We start from the raw sequence: 20,153 nt of genomic DNA, 5'->3' as shown, positions 1-20,153 counted from the left end.
CAGGAAGCAGGTAATTTGTGTTCACTTTAAATCTGTACTTTATTTTTTCCTTTTTCTTTAAAAATACACACACACACACACACACAACAATTTTGATTAAGAATAAAAAATGTGTCCGAACTGTGTCCAAAACTACAGATCATCTTCCCAGAAATTTCCTATAAACCGCACAGTTCCCCTGCTTGATTTAACTTCCTTCAGCAAAATAGTGTAAAAGTTGTGCACAAGTGACAGCCATTCACACAGAGGCACACACAGACACATTCACCCAGAGGAGAGCTGGTCTTGTGGTAGCAAACATGACTTGTTCCCTTAGCTAAGCAGGGTCCACTCTGGTTGCATCTGAATGGGAGACTAGAAGTGTGAGCATTGGAAGAGATTCCCCTTAGGCCAGGGGATGGAGCCGCTCTGGGAAGAGCATCTAGGTCCCAAGTTCCCTCTATGGCATCTCCTGGATAGGGCTGAGAGAGATTCCTGCCTGCAGCCTTGGAGAAGCCGCTGCCAGTCTGTGTAGACAATACTGAGCTAGATAGACCAGTGTTGTGACTCAGTATATGGCAGCTTCCTATGTTCCTATTCCTATGAGCCAGCATGATGAAGTGGTTAGAGTGCTGGACTAGGACCGGGGAGACCCGAGTTCAAATCCCCATTCAGCCATGAAACTAGCTGGGTGACTCTGGGCCAGTCACTTCTCTCTCAGCCTAACCTACTTCACAGGGTTGTTGTGAGGAGAAACTCAAGTATGTAGTACACCACTCTGGGCTCCTTGGAGGAAGAGCGGGATATAAATGTAATAATAATAATAATAATTAATAATAATATTCCAGCATGCTCCTCCTTGTCCCTGGCAAGCTGGTGTTCCCTGCTGGCTGCCCAACCCCCAGGTCTCAGATGGCCTCTGTGCATGTGCAGAGGCCATCTGAGGCCTGGATATGGAGGCCAGGGCAGCTGGCAGGGAAGGCGGAGTTGCCGGGGTGAAGCGCACACCCAGACAGGTGAGGGGCGCACGACAGAACAGAACCCAGACGGGAGCGTTCCTTGCTGGCTGCCCCACTCCCAGGGTTCAGATGGCCTCTGTACATGTGCAGAGTCTGCACATGCATGGAAGCCATCTGAGCCCTGGGGATAGAGGCCAGGGAAGCCGCAGGGCATGCCAGCCTGCCAGGGTCGATGTGCGCCTGAATGGGAGAGGGATGTATGCCAGGAGGAGTGGTGGGTGGGAGCAGGGTCAGCTAGAGGGGCAGAGTGGTGAGTCAGCCCCCAGAGGAGTAGCGCTAAGGGCACTGAGACCTCAAACTCACGACTGCACAGACTCTCTTAGCCCTAAAATGCATTTTTCTGACTCTTAAAACCCAACTTTGCAGATCAGTTTGTAAAATAAACGGGGTTGCAGGGGGATCGACAAGAGGTATTTTTCTGGCGTGTAGTCTAAAGGCTGAAACGATGAAAATGGACGTAGACAAGGTTTAAATAGCCCTTCATTCTGAAACTATGTCGCCAACCCTTGAAATCCCCTTTCAGAAGAGAACAAGTTTAAATTGCTCTTTTAAAGCCATTTCCCAACGGATCTTCACCAAATTTGCAGGGGAGGTATCTCTTGTCATCTACTAAATGAGTGCAGCTTAGACCAGGCCTGCACAACATAAGGCCCGGGGACCAGATTTAGCCCACAGGGACTATTTTACTTGCCCGCAGTTCTCCTGCAGCAACACAGCAGCTGGAAACTGCCTTATAGCGCCACCCTGCGCATGCTTTCTCAGAAACATGCTCCATGGTGTGCCCAGTGAGGCTTACTCCCGTGTAAGCATGCCTGGCATTGCAGCCTGAAAGCAACGACAATTTAGGGAGAGGAGAGGACTTGGCATTTGTTTGGGGCTGACCTGCACCCTAGGGGCCCCACTGATCGAGCAGGGACAGGATCTATTCTCTGGCCACTATCCTTGGTTAAAACTATAGGTCCATTGACTGGGGCAGTAGATCCACAAGTAACTAGTAATATTTAATTTTAATGTAATAATGTGTAGAAAATTTGATCTCGGCCCCTGCACGCCAAGTTGTGGATGGTTCCAGCCCACCAGAGCATTTGAGTTGTGCAGCCCTGGATTAGACAAATGGTTTTGATGTTATAAGCAATGGAAATTGCAGGGCTTATAATGGTGGAATGCTAAAAAAAACCCCACCAGCTTCACTAAACTGGCATCATTGTGCCAGTATTAGGGTGGTGTATGTGTGCATGTGCGCAGACACAATATTTTGTAAAAAGGGAAAAAATAAACACTGAAAGAGGGCAAGGCAAGCAGGAAACAGAAAGAGATAAACAGAAACCCATCTTGCACGTTCTCACCTGCATGCTGATGCTCTCACAGCCCACATATCTGAACTAGCTGTCTTCATGTTCTGTAAGGGGCAGAAATATGATACATTCTGTCCTCTTTAGTTCTTTTTATCTTCCTTCCACGCACAAGCAAATCAGCCAGTTATCTGCAGACTGAGCTGGCCCTGAAATCACGAGTGGAGGGGAAATAATTCCTGTGCCTGCCCCCGACATGTCTTCACACCATTTGAAGAGACTGCCTACTCCTCTCGTTAAAAATGTTGCTAAATTGTATTGTGTAGTAAATCGTATTGCTACATACAACATATATCTTGGGAATACTTGCTGGAGTGATTATTGATACCAGTGATCTTCACTATTTTTCAAGCGAGGGCCACTTTGGCAGAAAAACCCACCCTTCAGTGTGAGAGCCATTTCCCAACTGTGCTGACCGCTGCGCAGTAAAGTCATCGCTTTTGAGTATCCGCAAACAGGAAGTTGTGTCCAGTCCCACCAACCGCGACCTGAGAATCTGTGGTTGGTGAGTTTTGTTAGTGATGGGTTTGTTAGTGATAGGAAGCTGCCATATACTGAGCCAGACCATTGGTCCATCTAGCTCAGTATTGTCTACACCAAGGTTTCTTACCCTTGGGCCCCCAGAGGTTGTTGGACTACAACTCCCATCATCCTCAGCCACAAAGGCCATGTCTGGGGATGATGGGAGTTGTAGTCCGACAACATCTGGGGGCCCAAGGGTAAGAAACTCTGGTCTACACAGCCTGGCAGCGGCTTCTCCAAGGTTACAGGCAGGAATCTCTCTCAGCCCTATCTTGGAGATGCTGCCAGGGAGGGAACTTGGAACCTTCTGATCTTCCCAGAGCAGCTCCATCCCCTGAGGGGAATCTCTTACAGTGCTCACATATCAGGTCTCCCATTCATATGCAACCAGGGTGGACCCTGCTTAGCTAAGGGGACAAGTCCTGCTTGCTACCACAAGACCAGCTCTCCTCTCCTGTAGTGATTGGGGTGGGGGGTTAAGAGGTTCAATCTACTCATTATTCTTACTTATCCTTGCTGACCCTCACCCACTCCTCATGATGCCTTTGAGTGTGCCTTTGAGTGATTTGGGGATTTAACTAAATTCCCAGAGGTTCAATCTGCTCATTCCTCTGGGTGACTCTTGGAGATATTAAGGAATTTTAGAGGAGTTTTGCCAATTTTTTTTAACCCCCCTTATTTTTTGGTCTTTTGATCTTGGTTCCCCAACCCCCTGTTTCCCATTCATTTTAATGCCTTACCAACTGTGAATTTGCCAGTCGCAATTTTGCTGGAACGGAACCGTCATGGTTGGTGAGGGATGAACTGTGTTGCATTTTTCTGGGGGGTGGGAGGTAGAGCCTTGTCTTAAGAAGTCTAGGAGGAAAGTCCGGGGAAGGGCTACACTTCCCAGCAGTTTTCTGCTGATATTGTATTTGTACTGCATTTGAACTGTGATTGCTGGTCTATGACCAGAATAAAACTATTGGTCAATTCACTTTTAATGTTGATTACACAGAAACTCTTCCATCATATCACAAGTAAATTTGGACTCCCAAGTCATTTTGAAGGAAGATGGATGGTCTCATCGTGCATTATCAGTTTTCTGTTCATTCTATAGATTGTAAATCAATGGAAGGACAGTGTTGCTTTTCATTTCTGTACAGTTCTTTTTCTGCATTTTATAAATAAGTAGATAAAGACATGAATACCGGCTATGTACAGGTCAAATGACAGAAACAGGAAACCACAGAACTAGAAAGTAACAGCAGCAAAATTGCATCCATCTCCACAACCCTATAGGGACATAGGAAGCTGCCACATACTGAGTCAGACCATTGGTCTATCTAGCTCAGTATTGTCTTCACAGACTGGCAGCAGCTTCTCCAAGGTTGCAGGTAGCATCTCTCTCAGCCCTATCTTGGAGATGCTGCCAGGGAGGGAACTTGAAACCTTCTGCTCTTCCCTGAGCGGCTCCATCCGCATGATTTGACGGTGCTCACACTTCTAGTCTCCCTTTCATATGCAATCAGGGCAGACCCTGCTTAGCTAAGGAGAGAAGTCATGCTTGCTGCCACAAGACCAGCTCTCCTCTTAACATATCTTAAACATATGTGAGAGTGTTATGAAACTAAAAGAAGTGTCTTTACCCCACCTAAAACAAGACAGCAAAGTGGTTTGTTGGGTCTCCACAGGAGGGTGTTTTGGAACTATCTGCAGCGACAGCACCACTGAGAAGGCCCTGCTCTGGTCATCACAACATCTAATTTCCTGAAGGGCTGGAAGTGGGACTTGAATAGAAGGAAGTCCAGGAAGACTTGTTCAGAAGAGGTTTCTTCCACATATGTGGTCTGAGGTCACTTAGGGTTGTATAACCCTTATATTGTCCTCAGACAATCCTGTCGATTTTCTTGAGAAACAGGAATCTATGTGTTAAAAGTGCTACAGTTAAGCTTGTGGCAGGAGAGGAATGAAACCTAGTTTGTTTATGATATTGTGCGTCCCACACTTCCTCCAAGGAGCTCAGGATACTGTACGTGGTTCTCCCCCTCTCCCTGTGCCATAGGCTGAAAGTGAATGGTTGTCCCATGGTTACCCAGTGAACTTAATAGCTGAGCAGGGAGTTGAACCTGGGACTCTCCAGCATTACTTTGGCACTATTTGCCTAGCAAGCATGAGGTTGCTGGTTCGAATCCCCGCTGGTATGTTTCCCAGACGATGGGAAACACCTTTATCGGGCAGCAGCGATATAGGAAGATGCTGAAAGGCATCATCTCATACTGCGTGGGAAGCAGCAATGGTAAACCCCTTCTGTATTCTTCCAAAGACAACCATGGGGCTCTGTGGGTGCCAGGAGTCGACAGGGACTCAGCACTTGGCACAGTTTACCTTTAGCTGTAGCACTAATGACAGGTTCTCCATGTGTGGCCATCCGCTTTCCATTGAGCAAAGGAGTCCAGCCCTGTCTGAAACCCTGGAGGGTAGCTGCCTGTCTGATCAGTGTAGACCAGGATTTCTTAACCTTGGGCCCCCAGACGTTGTTGGACTACAACTCCCATCAGCCTCAGCTACAATTTATTGTTGGGACTGATGGGAGTTGTAGTTCAGTAACATCTGGGGGCCCAAGGTTAAGAAACCCTGGTGTAGACAATACAGAGCTAGATGGACAAATGGTCTGACTCAATATAAGGCACCTCCTTTGTTGCTCATGCTAAGGGTATTTTTTTCATTGATTGATTGATAAAGTGCTGTCAAGTCGGTGTTGACTCTTAGCGACCACATAGGTATATTCTATCTGTCTAGATTCTATCTATCTATCTATCTATCTATCTATCTATCTATCTATCTATCTATCTAGATTTTTCATAAAAAGCTTATGATCATCTTCTCTTTATCTATTTGCTCCACATGTGCATGAATGCTACTAATATGTACATGCAGAGTGGAATACGGAAAAGGAATTGCATGAGCAAACGTTCAGAAATATTACAACTTGCATTCTGATTTAAATTACGTAAACTGGATATTACTGTTAAATTGTGCACTAGATATAAAAGTCAAACTGGGTAGTGTTATATCATGATGGATGATCTTCTGTGGGACTCTGTCTCTGGGAAATTAACACGACTACCAACCACTAGGCAACACTACCTTTTATTAGTTAGTCCCTGCTAATTGAGCAAAGAGGCACAGTTCAAAATGGTGATTCTCTTCTATTTAGCAGGGGGAGAGCTAAGAACATAAGAACAGCCTTGCTGGATGAAGCCCAAGGTCCATCTAGTCCAGCATCCTGTTTTCCAGTGGCCCACCAGACACCTCTAAGAAGCCCACAGGCAAGAGGTGGGGGCATGCCCTCTCTCTGACTGTAGCTCCCCTGCTACAATATACTATGCATATTTACTATATAGTTACCTATCCATCCCTCCGGTAGTTGTTGCTGGTGTCTACCCTATGTTTCTTTTTCTATTGTGAGCTGGTCTTGCAGTAGCAAGTATGAATTGTCCCCTTTGCTAAGCAGGGTCAGTCCTGGTTTGCATTAAAATGGGAGACTACATGTGAGCACTGTAGGATATTCCCCTTACAAGATGGGGCCACTCTGGGAAGAGCATCCACACGCTTGCATGCAAAAGGTTCCAGGTTCCCTCCCTGGCAGCATCTCCAAGAAAGGGCTGACTCCAGCCTGCAACCTTGGAAAAGCCGCTGCCAATCCAAGTAGACAACAGATAGACCAATGGTCTGACTTGGTATAAGGCAGCTTCCTATGTTCCTATGGGACATGTATTTTTATCTTTGGAGACTTTTGTTGAAATTGATTGATTGGTTCATTAAGTGTCGTCAAGTCAGTGTTGACTCTTAGCAACCACATAGATAGATTCTCTCCAGGGTGCTCTGTCTTCAGCTTGGCCTTTATGGTCTCTCAGTGGCGCATTTTGTTGAAAAGCAGTATATAAATAGTAGTAGTAGTAGTAGTAGTAGTAGCAGTAGTAGTAGTAGTACCCTTTCTAAAAACCATGTAAGCTAGTGGCCATGTCTTTTGGGAGTGAATTCCCCATGGCCCCAGATGTGTCTTCCATTATGGATTGTGAGAAGAAATACTTCAGTACCTTTCATGCCTATGTTGCCTACTGTCACAACAGTAATTCTTGTAATCTTGCTGCTACAGACTAGCACAATTACTCTTGGTAATGGGACTAAATGGGTTTTAAACCAATTAAGCTGCTTTAACAACATAATAGATGGGACTGTAAAAGCAATCTGCCTTAAACCACATCAGGGCCCCTTGACTTCAGAGGTCTTAAACCGGCTTTAAATCTAATTAGTTTGGCTGCATTTGGTTTTGAATTGAGCTGCTAATCTTTTCAGATGGAGAGTGGACGGATGTAGCACCTGCAGGCTGGCTTGCCTGAAGATAATGTGGACTACGAAATGTGGTGTCCTATGCCTGAACCTTGGCCTTTTTGCCTAGAATGACAGCAGTCCCACCGATGATGTATTGCCTAAGAGACCTTAGAGAGGGAAGAGACACTATATCTGAGCCCAGAAGTGCAGGCTCTTCTCTGGGCTGGCTGGCTCACCTGCAGTGCACACACAAGGCAGTAATCAAAATGGTGCTAACCTTTATTTATTTATTTGTTGTTAAATGTACATATCGCCTTTCATTAAAACAATCCCAAGGAGGTTTACAGCAAAGTTTAAAAGCAAAGTTGTAAAAAAAGACACCATTAAAATATTAAGCTAAAAATATAAAACAAATCTGATTAAAAATTTAAAACAAAAGCATAAAAGCAATACAGAATACAAAGAGCAGCAGCAGCAGAGACAATCAAATAAAAGCCTGGGCAAAAAGCCAAGATTTTACACTCTTTCTAAAAGCTGTGATAGGGACCAAGGAGCGAATAGCCTCCAGAGTCTGGGGGCAGCAACAGAGAAGGCCCTGTCCCGCATGCACGACAACTGAGCCTCCCTCATTATGAATATGAATATGGAATGCCCTCCCTTAAGAGCTTCCCTCAGTGTTTTTTTTTTAAATTACTACTACGATGAATATTTATTTATTGCTCTTCAACCAAAGTTTTCAAAGCAGTGTACTGTACATAGAAAAATAAATAATACATAAATAAGATGCTCTTCTTTCCCCAAAGGGCTCATAAACTAAAAAAGAAACATAAAGCAGATACCAGCAACAGCCACTGGAGGGATACTGTGCTGAGGTTGGAGAGGGCCAGTTGATTTCCCTCTGCTAAATATGAGAGGGTCAACACTTTAAAAGGTGTCTCTTTGCTCAGATGGCAATTAAAAACACATATTTTTAAAGAGGCTTTTTAATGTTTCATCTGCTGCTTATATCTGCTGGAATGTTCTTTCATTCTTATAGCTCCCAGTTTTTAGCTTTTTAAAAAATGACTTTTAATGTAAAAAAATAAAATAATAATAATAAAAAAAAATCCAGTTGTGGCTTTAGCCTGGTCTTGTATGTATGTATGTATGTATGTATGTATGTATTTTTCTATCATATTTTTTATACCACTTGATATGTACATCTCTAGGCGGTGTACAAAATTTAAGATATTAAATAATCACAGATGAAAATACATGAAACAATAAAAACAATAGTATAAAACAGTTATTAAAACAAATTATTAAAATTCTAATTAAAAGCTTGCAGGAACAGGAGAGTCTTGAAGGACTTCCTGAAAACAAACAGAGAAGGAGATCTTATTTCAGCAGGGAGCATATTCCAAAGCCCTGGGACAGCCACTGAAGAAGCCAAGTCGCCACCAGAGTTGTTGGTGGCAACTGTAACCTGACCCAGGCGGCAGGATTCATGACAAAGGGGGTGCTCTCTTAAATAGCCTGGACCAGGGGCGGAGCCACCATTGCGTGCATGAGTTCAAAGGATGGGGCTGTGCCCCTCAAGGGCCACACCTCGTGCCTTTGCCCCACCCCTGCATCTGATGTCAGGGGGCGGGGCTTTGATCAGAAATGAGGCATCTGTTTTGAGCTGCTTAGCTGAATGCTGGCTTCCCAGCCCTTTTAACTTGTTTAACTTAACTTGGTTAACTTTATTAGTCTTATTTTACATTGTATCTATTTTATTTATGTTGTGAGCTGCCCCGAGCAGTAGTGTACTGGAGGGCCGGGGTGTAAATATTTTAAATAATTAAAATATGCAATATATATGTTTAAAAAACAACAACACTCCGAATCAAGGAAGCCCCTGTCTACATCAGTAGCGGCAACAGGAAAAAACATGTGGGGTGGGGAACAGCAGGAGCATATTAGATTTCTGATCTGAAACAGAAATGAGATGGGTGAATGGGGGCAAGCCACTTGTCTGAGGGGTTCTTGCCCTCTGCCGCCTCTCAGTAGCCGGCCTTGCTCTGTATGTCTGGATCAGATGGAAGGAACTGTCTTCTGCTCCCAGAAATGTCTCCTGTAGTTCTGCCTGATCCTTATATAACCTGTAACTTTATGTATGGGTTGGTATCTCCATTTGCTTATTTTCCTTTCCTTCCCTTCCCTTCCCTTCCCCCTCATTCACTTTCATCGTGGCTATTAGACTGTGAGTCATTTTTTAAAACTGTAAACCACCTTTGAATGCATTGGAAGAAAGGCAGTATGTCTGCAGTATGTCTGAAGTAGATATTTATTAGTATTAAAAAAAATTGAACTTGATACAAGCTGGAACCAAATTTATTGTTTATTTATTGTTTATATTTATTATTTATTTATTGTTACATTTATATACCGCCTTTCATTAAAGCAATCCCAAGGCAGTTTACAGCAAAAAATTTAAACACAAGATGGTAAAAAAGACACAGTTAAAATATTCAGTGAAAACAAATATATTAAACAAATGGACTGGATCTTAACAATCAAATTGGATCCAAAAAGCAGTGCGTTGTGTTGGAGACACTGGAGAACAATATTTTAACACGGAAACATTTCCAGTATTACTTTTTTATTAACCCCTTCACAGCCCCAAATGGAATGGAACAGTGGAAAGGCCTGCAGGTGACTGCACTTGTATTAACCCCTTCCGGAGGCACTCTTAGGACAGGGCCACAGGGATCTGGCCTGGTCCTCTGCTGCGGGGGGGGGGGCCCTCCGAGTAGTGCTGCAAGCAGCCTTCTGCACAGGCTACCGCAGTGGTGGGTGGGGGTCAGGCAGGAGTGGGGATGGGACGTGGGGATGCTGTGCCACTGTGACCACGCTCTGCTCCACCCAGAGTGGGACTTGGGAGCGGCCACTGGGCTTAACCTCTTGGCCCAGAGGAGCTTGAGAACTGCGAGGAGCTTCCTCGCGGGTTTCACGAGGTTCCTCGCAAGACCTGCGAGAACGACGTCCTTGAGAGCACTTTTTCACACAGTGCATAATTAATTTATGGAATTCTCTGTCACAGGGTGACAGCCACTAGTTTGGATGGCTTTAAAAGGGGCGTAGACAAATTCACGGAAGACAGGTCTATCAATGGCTACTAGTCTGGTGGCTAAGGGCCACCTCCAGCCTCAAGAGGCAAGATGTCTCTCAATACCATTTGCAGGGGAGCAACAGCAGGAGAGAGGGTGTGCCCTCTCAGCTTTTGCCTATGGCCTTCCCAGAGGCATCCTCTAGGATTCTGGACTAGATGGGCCTTGGGCCTGATCCAGCAGGGCTGTTCTTATGTTCAAATGCAGAACAAACTTTTGCACGTTTGCTCAGGAGGAATAAACCCCAGGGTGTTCAGTGGGGCTTACTCCCATGCGGGTGGGCAATAGGCACAAGATTGCATTCTTAGTGGGCCAGCATGGCTAAGCTGGGATTTCAAGCGTCATTCTGTCCGCCACACACCGGCTCTTGAGCACTGGCCTGGCAGAGCCGAGGACCCTTCCGACTGAGTCAGGCAAGAGCTTAAGCGGGCCCCAGACAGCGAAGGCGCCGCGAGGGCTGGGGATCTTTTAGGGCCGGAACTGTGGACGCGCGGCCCCTGTTGTTTAGCCGAGATGAGAAGCGCGGTTGCACCAGCAGCGTTCCTTCGGCTTCCGTAGTGCGGAGGTGCTCCCATTATTTTCTTCCCCAACCGGCACCGGTCCGGGAGACGTGGCGATGGCGGAGGCGCTCGTGTCATGGTGTGTGGAGCAGCTGCGGGGTGACTTCGGACTGGATGCCGGCCAGGAGCTTGTCCAGTAAGCGGTGGGAGGCAGAAGGCGGGAGGGAGCAGGCTGGCCTGGCTTCCCCTGGCCAGAGCAATCCCGTCTCCTTTTGACGGGATCAGGACTGGTTGCTGGGCGGGGTAGAGTCGCCCTTTTTTCGTCTGTAAAAACGACGGGAAGTGCTGAAGCGACCGCAGTGCTGTTCTCAAAAGTTTGCCGCTATTTTGTTTTAGGGCAAGGTTGCTGTGCCTTGCACAGCTGGAGGACAGGCAGAAATCCAAAAGATGCAAAGGGAAAAGGTGGCCTGTTGAATTGAATATCTGTCTTTCATCCAGAAGGCACAGGAGTCTTGTCAGGGTGAAAAACAGGACTTTAAAAAAACAAACAAACCCCCAAAACCATGGTGATTATACCTGTATATTGCTTTTCAACAACAACACAATTTCCAAAGTGGTTTACATAAGAAAAAGAATGAGAAGGACTGTTGCGCAGCACACCCAGATGTCAAATATAGCATAACAGAGCCAGCATAGCATAGTGGTTAAAGTGTTGGACTAGGACCAGGAAGACCTGAGTTCAAATCCCCATTCAACCATGAAACTCACTGGGTGACTCTGGGCCAGTCATGTATCTCTCAGACTCACCTACCTCACAGGGTTGTTGTGAAGATAAAAATAAGCATGTACTCTGCTCTGAGCTCCTCGGAGGAAAAGCAGGATATAAAAATAAAAAATAAAATAGAAATAAACGTTTTCTCAAACGAGCATCTAACCTTGCCCTGCCTGTCGTCCATAGGTTCCCCACCTGGAACCTCAACAAGGTGCTCAAGGCTCTCACTCAGGCACCCTTCAAACCTTTACGCTCAGCATTACTGAAATTACTCCCTTATAAGGTGCTTTTCCTGGTGGCTATCACTTCCGCCAGGAGGGTGTTGGAGTTGGACACACTCTCCATGCGCAAAGACCCCTGTGGTTTATTACTATCTATCATTTTACTCTTATTACCATCTGTCCTTCGTTCACCTTTGTTGTTTAGTGATTTTAAAACCTGGTATTTCCAGTCTTAATGTACTAATATCACTTTTACTTTCTTGTTTTATATGAAGAATGAGAAGATGGAAGCCTGTCCCCTTTCAGTCTAAAAAGTAACTGGTACCTCCTTCCACTGGAGGGATATTGGATTGGATAGACACAGTAGCTCTTTCCCCTGCTAAATTTAAGATGCTTGCCACTTTGTGCTGAGCGGGTGAAAAATAAAAGTGGACAAGCGGCTCTAAATGATGGTTTTCCTGTTGTCCATTTGGAAACTCAGGTCATGGTTTGGGGTCTAAATAAAGGCTGGTGCAAGCCATAGTTCACTGTGATCTCTCCATGGAATGTGTGTGACTGGAGGCTGGAGAGCCAGTGTGATGTAGTCACGCAAGTGTCAGGCTTTGGAGATGCAGGTTCAGATCCCTACTGAGTTATGCAATTCACTGGGTGATTTTGGACCAATCACTCTCTCAGCCTAACCTAGGGTTGCCATATACTGGCTTTCCAAATCCAGGTGCCTAATTTGCATATTATGTAAACTGGCTTGAAAATAATTTTTGAGCAGAAGAGAGATGGTGCGTTTTGCTCCATAACTCTGCTTCTACAAGGGCTAGAGCTTTCCGCTTTAAAAAGAAAGAAAGAAAACTGAAATCTGGGTTAATCTGGATGGGCTAAGCAATCTGGGTGAGATGCTTAAAATCTGGGTGAAACCTGAAATTTTGGGGGGGCATGGCAACTCTAGCCTAACCTACTTTATAAGACTGTTTTGAGGAAGAAATGGGGTGGGGGGGACTTGTGGGGCTAGCACATGGCCCTGAAAGAATGTGGCCAAGGGGTTGCCAGAGAGGAGCTGTCTGGCATGCCATTTTAGGCCCTGGCAGGCGATTTCCCACTGCTGACTGATAGGAACACAGGAAGCAGCCATATACTGAGTCAGACCAGTCCACCTAGCTTAGTCCATTTAGCTCAGTATTGTCTATATAGACCTGCTGTTGCTTCTTCAAGGTTTCAGGCAGGAGTCTCTCTCAGCCCTATCTGGAGATGCCAACTTGGAACCTTCTGCATGCAAGCGGGCAGATGCTCTTCCCAGAGTGGCCCCATCTCCTAAGGGGAATATCTTACCATGCTCACATGCAACTACATTCAAATACTCATCTGTGTGACATACTTTCAGAACCAAGAGGACCAAAATAATGATTTTTGATGTTTTGCCTATAGCTCAGTGTTTGAGCTATAGACTCAAACACTTTATGTTTTGCACAAAGAAGGACCCCGGTTCAGTTCTCCACGTAGGGTGTGGTGGAAGGAACCTCTCCTAAACCCCAGAGAGCCACTGTCAGTCAACAACACTAAGTTAGAAGGATCAATGGACATATACTGGGGCGACTTCCTATGTTTTCTATCCTCCTCACAAGGAGTTGGAAGAAAAAGCCTCAGGGTTTAGAAAAGTATAAGGAGTCAGTATTGCTATTTCTCCACTAAATCTATATTTCGGGATCTTTCCAGGACAGAAATTAAACCTGATTCTTCATACATGTGGGCTCTGATAGTGCAAAACATTTCGGATTTGTGTTATGTATAATAAAAAATGAAACTGGTACTACTTTCATCTTTGGTCATTAATGATATTTTTTGAAACAAAAGGGGGAAAGTATATTCTGATCTTTCTGCAAGTATGGAGTTATAAATTTGCTGCTGCAGTTGCATCACGTCACTTTCTTGCCCCATGTTAGATAGATATTACAGGCTTTGTTCAGTCTTTGACCAGTACAGTTTTATTACAGTTTTTGATCAGTATAGAAACATGAAGGAAAGAACATACTTGTGTCAGAAATTAAATACTTTGGAATTCTCCCTTCAAAAGTGGGGAATGGAGAACTCAGAAGTCTAGGTTCTATACTTTAGGCGTGGCATGTTTTGTTCCTCCAAGACTCATGAAACACACACAGACAAGAAATGAAAATTTAACAGTATTTATTTTCACCCAAATCCTGATAGTATTCAGTAGGCAGAAGCAAGAAACAATTCTGAATTCAGTCAGTACACCTCAATCAATTTACAGATTTTTTTCTTATGGTTAGAAATTGGCATATCGACCTCATTGATGGATGAGGCTTATGTTTGTCAAATTATCAATATATTTGTTTATTGCAATATGGCTGAAACACATATATTCTCATATCATGCTTGCTCAAACTTATGTATTCATTTTTGTACTTTGTATCCATTCATATTCAATGTATTTGTTTATTGCTGACAAATATCGAATGTTTAGGTTCGTTAAACTAGTATTATAAAATAATCCTATTTACCAAGGGGGGAAGATGTTAGACAAAGGATAGGGCATTTTCTTTTTCTATGGCCAAGTTGACCAGTGTGCTTGCCATTGGTTTTAGGAGAGTCAGGCTTTTTTGGCCTGAGATGACCGGTGTGCTATGGCCACACATGTTTCCAAGCTATCATGAGGTGCCTTTTCAGACTGAAATGCCAAATGATGATATTTCAGGTCACACGACAGGACACTTCCCCGATTTGGTCTAGATTTTACTTTGCAGACATTAGAACAGAACATACTCAAACCACAATGTTTGCATGAGTTTTGATCAAAACACCTACGATGCAGTTTTTGTAGGTTTCATTTATGCACATTCAGGAATTGACCAATGGGTCGATATGCCAAAAAGGGTGACAAATTGGGTTATAGGTTAGCCGTGGTGTGGATTCTTTTGACCAATCATTGTTGGGAAGAAGGGGGAAGCGGGGTTGTGGGGGTGACTCCACAACTGAGTATAAGAAAGAAGCTGTTGAATTATTTTGGGAGAAGGGGGAGGAAGAAGAGGAAGGAGCTCAGGAGAGTCAGACAGAGAAGCAACCACAACGTGTAACTGCGAGAAACAGGAAGAGGTATTATAAAAATAACAAACCATTAGCTTTCAATTTCTAACCATAAAAAAACCTCTGTAAATTGATTGAGGTGTACTGACTGAATTCAGAATTGTTTTTTGCTTCTGCCTACTGAATACTATCAGGATTTGGGTGAGAATAAATACTGTTAACTTTTCATTTCTTGTCCGTGTGTGCTTCATGAGTCTTGGAGGAACAAAACATGCCAGGCATAAGGTATAGAACCTAGACTTCTGATGACTTCTGAGTTCTCCATTCCTCACTTGTGAAGGGAGAATTCCAAAGTATCTAATTTCTTACAAATGTCCCATGTTGCCATAGCGTTAGTATGAAAACAGCATAGATAAAAAAAGCTAACTATCAGCAGAATATGGAATTCCGTCTTTGTTTTGTCTGTTGGTTGAGGCACTCCCACAAATGTGCTTTTTTTCTGCCTTTTCACAGGTATATCTTGTCTATTGAGACTGAGGAGGAGATACGAGAGTATGTAGCTGACCTAATCCAGGGTACAGATGGTAAAAAGAAGCACTTTGTAGATGAGCTGGTTGCCCGATGGCGAAAGTCCTGTCAGCCTGCTTCTGACCCTTTGCCACTATATCGGAAGAAAGGGGGTAAGTAGGAATAGAAGGTGAGGCAGGAAGCAGCAAGGAGTGATTTGATTGTTTTGTAGAAACTGGCCAGGGGCGGTTTGAACAGTTGAACAAGCGGCGGGGTGTGTGTGTGTGTGTGTTTCTGTGTCCGTCTGGATGTCTGTATGTGCCTGGGTGACAGTTTCCTCTTTGCTCTCCCCCTTACACCTCCCTGAAGAAGGAGGAGGAGGTCTTCACCTTTTATCCCAGGGCCCACTCCAATCTTACAACACCTCTGAAACTAACATTTGAATTACTACTACTTTTATTATTATTTAAAGTTCTCAAAGCCGTTTACATAGAACAAAAATAATGGGAAGTGGGTTCCCTGTCCCCAAAGGGCCCACTTTCTAAAAAGCAATATAAGGTAGACACCAGCAACAGCCACTGGAGGGATGCTGTGCTGGGGTTGGATAGGGCCAGTTGCTTTCCCCCTGCTAAATATAAGAGAATCACCTCTTTGGAAGCTGCCTCCTTGCCCAGTTAGCAGAGGTATTGATTCCAGTAAAATTGCATTAATTAAAATACTTTTCATGGGAAAGGTTTCTTCATTCCCTTCATGGGAATGGTTCCTAGGATCTTAAGGAAGGTGCTATTATAACGATGATGATGATGATACTTACCATTTGTATAGTGTACAAAGTGGTTCACATGTGTCACTGTTTTGATGTAATCTTTACAACAGCCCTGTAAAGTAAATAAGTACTGTTAGCTGAGAGGGAGTGGCCAGCTCAGGACTACCTAGTAAGTCCATGTCAGAGGTAAGATTCTGAGGAAGTCCTGACTCACAGCTCAGTCTCTTAGCCATTGCACTGTACCACCTTTTTGTGTGATCACTTCTTTCAAGTGTGCCAGCCATGATCAGCATCCTCTAGGCCCGGGTTCCCCAACCTGTGGTACTCCAGATGTCACTGAACAACAACTCCTCTCACCCCCAGCTACAATTTATTGCATACGACTTTGAACAAACTGGAACTACTGAGTGCAAGTTGCTGAATAAATAAGAGGAGATCCGTATGAATGTTGTAGTTCAGCAGCATCTGGAGTATCACACGTTGGTACTAGGCTTAGACAGACGTTCTGAGAGGCACAGAGCAGCCATCAGTCTGTGTTTCTTCCTCCCTTTCCCTTGTAATGTTTAGGTAAACATCATGCTGTAGCATTGTGTGTTGCCTTGCACCAACAGCCAGTGATGTGACTTAACGTGGGTGCAACAAAGCATAAATCCCATAATGCCAAATCATGGGCTATGTTTACCTAAACGTTACAGGGAAGAGGAGGAAAGAGAGGCGAAGTGTCAGTAGCTATTAAGTGCTTCCCTTGTGTATGTAAACCTTCAGACACTCTAGAGGCCCCTCGGCCAGGAGACCAAGGCAAGAGGGGAAGACGCAAAGGGAGAAACAAACAGGAAGCACCCGTCCATGTGGAAGCTGACCAGCCTGTAGAGGAAGTGAAAACGCCGCTCGATTTAGCCAAGGTTGGTGCATTCGTTGTCCCCCGTTGGAATGTTCACTTTGTGGTTACTTGAATGAAGGACAGAAGCTTGCACTTCAACATGAAATGTCTGCGCTGTGAGCAGGAGAGCTGGTCTTGTGGTAGCAATCATGATTTGTCCTCTTTGGTAGGTAGGGTCTGCTCTGGCTGCATATGAATGGGAGACTACATGTGTGAGCACTGGAAGATATTCCTTTTAGAGGATGGAGGCATGGGGCCCGTCTGAGAAGAGCATCTGCATGGAACACAAGAAGCTGCCTTCTACCGAGTCAGGCCCTTGGTCCATCTAGCTCAGTATTGTCTACACAGACTGGCAGCGGCTTCTCCAAGGTTACAGGCAGGAGTCTCTCTCAGCCCTATCTTGGAGATGCTGCCAGGGATTGAACCTGGGACCCCAGATGCTTTTCCCAGAGCAACCTCATCCCCTAAGGAGATTATCTTACAGTGCTCATATGTAGTGTCCCATTCAAATGCAACCAGGGCAGATCCTGCTTAGCAAAGAGGACAATGCATGCTTGCTACCACAAGACTAGCTTGCATGCAGAAGGTTCCAAGTTTCCTTCCTGGCATTCCCTTCCTGGCATCTCCAAGCCAGGGCTGTGAGAGACTCCTGCCTGCACCTTGGAGAAGCCGCTGCCAGTCTGTGTAGACAATACTGAGCTAGATGGACCAATGGTCTGACTCAGTATATGGCGCTTCCTATGTTCAGACATTATGTTGTACAGATATGTGTACACTCATAATGTGTTTGTGTGAATGGCTGTACCTGTGTTAATTTTAAAAGTGAATTGCAAGTACCGATAGGAAGTGTACTGCTGTACCTGTGTTCAACACCACATGTGAATAACTCTACCTGTGTGCAGATCTGTACTTGTACAACAAGTGCACAACGTACACAACATAATGTCTGAATAGGGCTATTGTGTGTTCCCAAACCAGCCATTGTGAGTCACGTCATGGGGGCTAAAGTGACTATAGCTATTTTAAGGATCACAGATTCTCACCTGTGTAATGTGCATCTGGTGAAATGTACCAATGGCTCTATTAGATTCATGTCTCTAACTAGTACTGGCCTCTAGAACGAGTATAAAATATGCAAAAAGCGTCAGCAGGCAAGAGACTAAATTTGAGTTCTAGGCTACATTGATTGAGGATTCCCAATACTGTATACTTTTGTTCACGGATAAAACAAACCAATGGGTGTGTCAAGACAGGGTGTGCTGCTGTTTTTCTTGTAACCGCAGTAAGTCCAACAATTAACAACATGCCTTATCTTTATCAAGCCTGTTTTGCTTAGCCTTGTTTCAAGGTCTGCCCAAGTGCCCTGTTTAGATACTCTGCTCCCACATGGGAGTTGTATTCCAACAACATCTGGAAACCCAGTCCTTGGCTTCATTCATATTACTTGCAAGGATTGTTAGTGAATTATTCATTGGTTTACCGGAATATCACTTTTGGTTGTAATCTCAACAGATCTCTTGACAGTTGACTAGGTTCTTCCTGATCCACCCCCCGCCCCCACACCCAATCCCCCAGAAAATTTCATTGTCAATAACTCAACTGAAATGAATGAAGCATTCTAAAACAGTGGAATTTCTCAGATGATATTACATTGGTTAAGACTCCTCTTTAGGTCATCAGAGTTTTCTTTAGAACCGAAGGGATCAAACTTGGGACGGGCTTGCGACAATCTCTCAGCTGTGCAGGCACGCCTTAAATTTGCTTAAAGATGCTGGCCTGAACAGGTCGGCGCAGCGTCGCTCCTGCTCCCACCCCACCGCTGTCAGGGGAGGGGAGAAGGACTGCTCTGCTCCCCTCCCCTGCAGCCACTCCTCGGCTGCAGTAAGAGTTTTAAAAAACAAAAACAAAATTGAGCTTTGGAGGGGGCCAGCCCCCCAAAGGAGGCTTGGGGGGCGGTCTCGCATGGGTGTGGGGCTCGTGGCTGGGCGGTCCGGGTGTCCAAATTACCTTGGTGCGCCCCTGCATAGGAGTATAGGAAGCTGCCTTATCCCAAGTCAGGCCATTGGTCCATTTAGCTCAATACCATCTACAATGACTGGCAGTGGCTCTCCAAGTTTGAGCTGGTCTTGTGGTAGCAAGCATGACTTGTCCTCTTAAGTAGGGTCTGCCCTGGTTACATCTGAATAGGAGACTTGATGTGCGAGCACTGTCAGATCTTCCTCTCAGGGGATGGAGCCGCTCTGGGAAGAGCAGAAGGTTCCAGGTTCCCTCCCTGGCAGCATCTCCAAGAGAGGGCTGAGAGAGATTCCTGCCTGCAACCTTGGAGAAGCCGCTGCCAGTCTGTGAAGATGCTACTGAGCTAGATGACAGCTTCCTATGTTCCTAAGATTTCAGGCAGAAGTCTTTCTCAGCTTTACCTGGCAATGCCAGGAATTGAACCTGGGACCTTCTGCATGCAGAGCAGATGCTCTTCCACTGAGCTCTGGCCCCATCCCACTGCTCCTTTCCCACTGCCACCCTTAAGCATGCCACAAGCAATCTCGTTCCCTTTTCATAGAAAGCTCTACTGTTCCTCCAACCCCACATTCATACCAGAGGCTCCCTCCAATCCTTTGGCGCGCCTCCTGTTTCATCAGAAGCTCGCAGCTGGCCATCAGCCTCCGGACAGAGTGGATATTTTCTCCTTCCTTCTGCTACGAATCAGAATGCACACTTGTCTTTTCAAGGCCTCGTGGAGATTAAGTGCAGCTCCTTGAGTTGAAGCTTCTTTGGCAGTGATCCCAAGTGCCACCCCTTTTTTTCCTTCCCCCAATCAAGATGCTCGGATGTGTTCAAGGCTGTACAGAGGCAAAGGACAGGTCCACACTGCCGAAATTTCAGGAAGCTGCTCTGCAGGAACCATTTTGTGTTCGGTAGAGATAGTTATGCTGTTAAGCAGAGGTGCACCAAGGTAATTTTGGAGTCTGGACCTAAAGGCCTTTGGAGGCCCCCCTCCCCTGCAAATTAAGCATCATCATGCTCAGCTGGGGGACCACACCACCCAGGACAGACTACAGAGGATTTGGGGGCACCCAGGGGTTGTGGAGGCCCTGGACTTTGGCCCCAAAGTCCAGGGGTAAGAGCTCCTCTGCTGTTAAGCATTCCCTATTCT

General features: G+C 45.3%; 1 protein-coding gene and 1 long non-coding RNA gene across 3 annotated transcripts in view; one reads left to right on the top strand and one right to left on the bottom strand.

Annotated features, from left to right (window-relative positions):
• Window positions 1–10,856: 10,856 nt before the first annotated feature.
• TRIP4 (thyroid hormone receptor interactor 4) overlaps window positions 10,857–20,153 on the top strand; it is a 55,520-nt gene continuing 46,223 nt past the window's right edge. The window contains exons 1-3 of one of the 2 annotated variants that reach the window (XM_053272798.1): window positions 10,857–11,016; window positions 15,363–15,529; window positions 16,888–17,024. In XM_053272798.1, coding sequence (XP_053128773.1) covers window positions 10,937–11,016; window positions 15,363–15,529; window positions 16,888–17,024 — 384 coding nt within the window. In that variant the 5' untranslated portion in view covers window positions 10,857–10,936. The remainder of the gene's footprint in view (window positions 11,017–15,362; window positions 15,530–16,887; window positions 17,025–20,153) is intronic. The other variant, XM_053272799.1, reaches the window with a different exon arrangement.
• LOC128335049 (uncharacterized) lies at window positions 13,763–19,731 on the bottom strand. The gene is made up of 3 exons (XR_008311489.1): window positions 19,595–19,731; window positions 16,171–16,234; window positions 13,763–15,510 (listed from the first exon to the last, which is right to left on the bottom strand). It is a non-coding gene; the product is annotated as an uncharacterized LOC128335049 (long non-coding RNA).

Source organism: Hemicordylus capensis, chromosome 10 (assembly GCF_027244095.1).
Source record: "Hemicordylus capensis ecotype Gifberg chromosome 10, rHemCap1.1.pri, whole genome shotgun sequence".
Classification (NCBI taxonomy): Eukaryota; Metazoa; Chordata; class Lepidosauria; order Squamata; family Cordylidae; genus Hemicordylus; species Hemicordylus capensis.
Note: the sequence above shows the minus strand (reverse complement) of the source record. Positions and strands in the feature narration are given on the sequence as shown.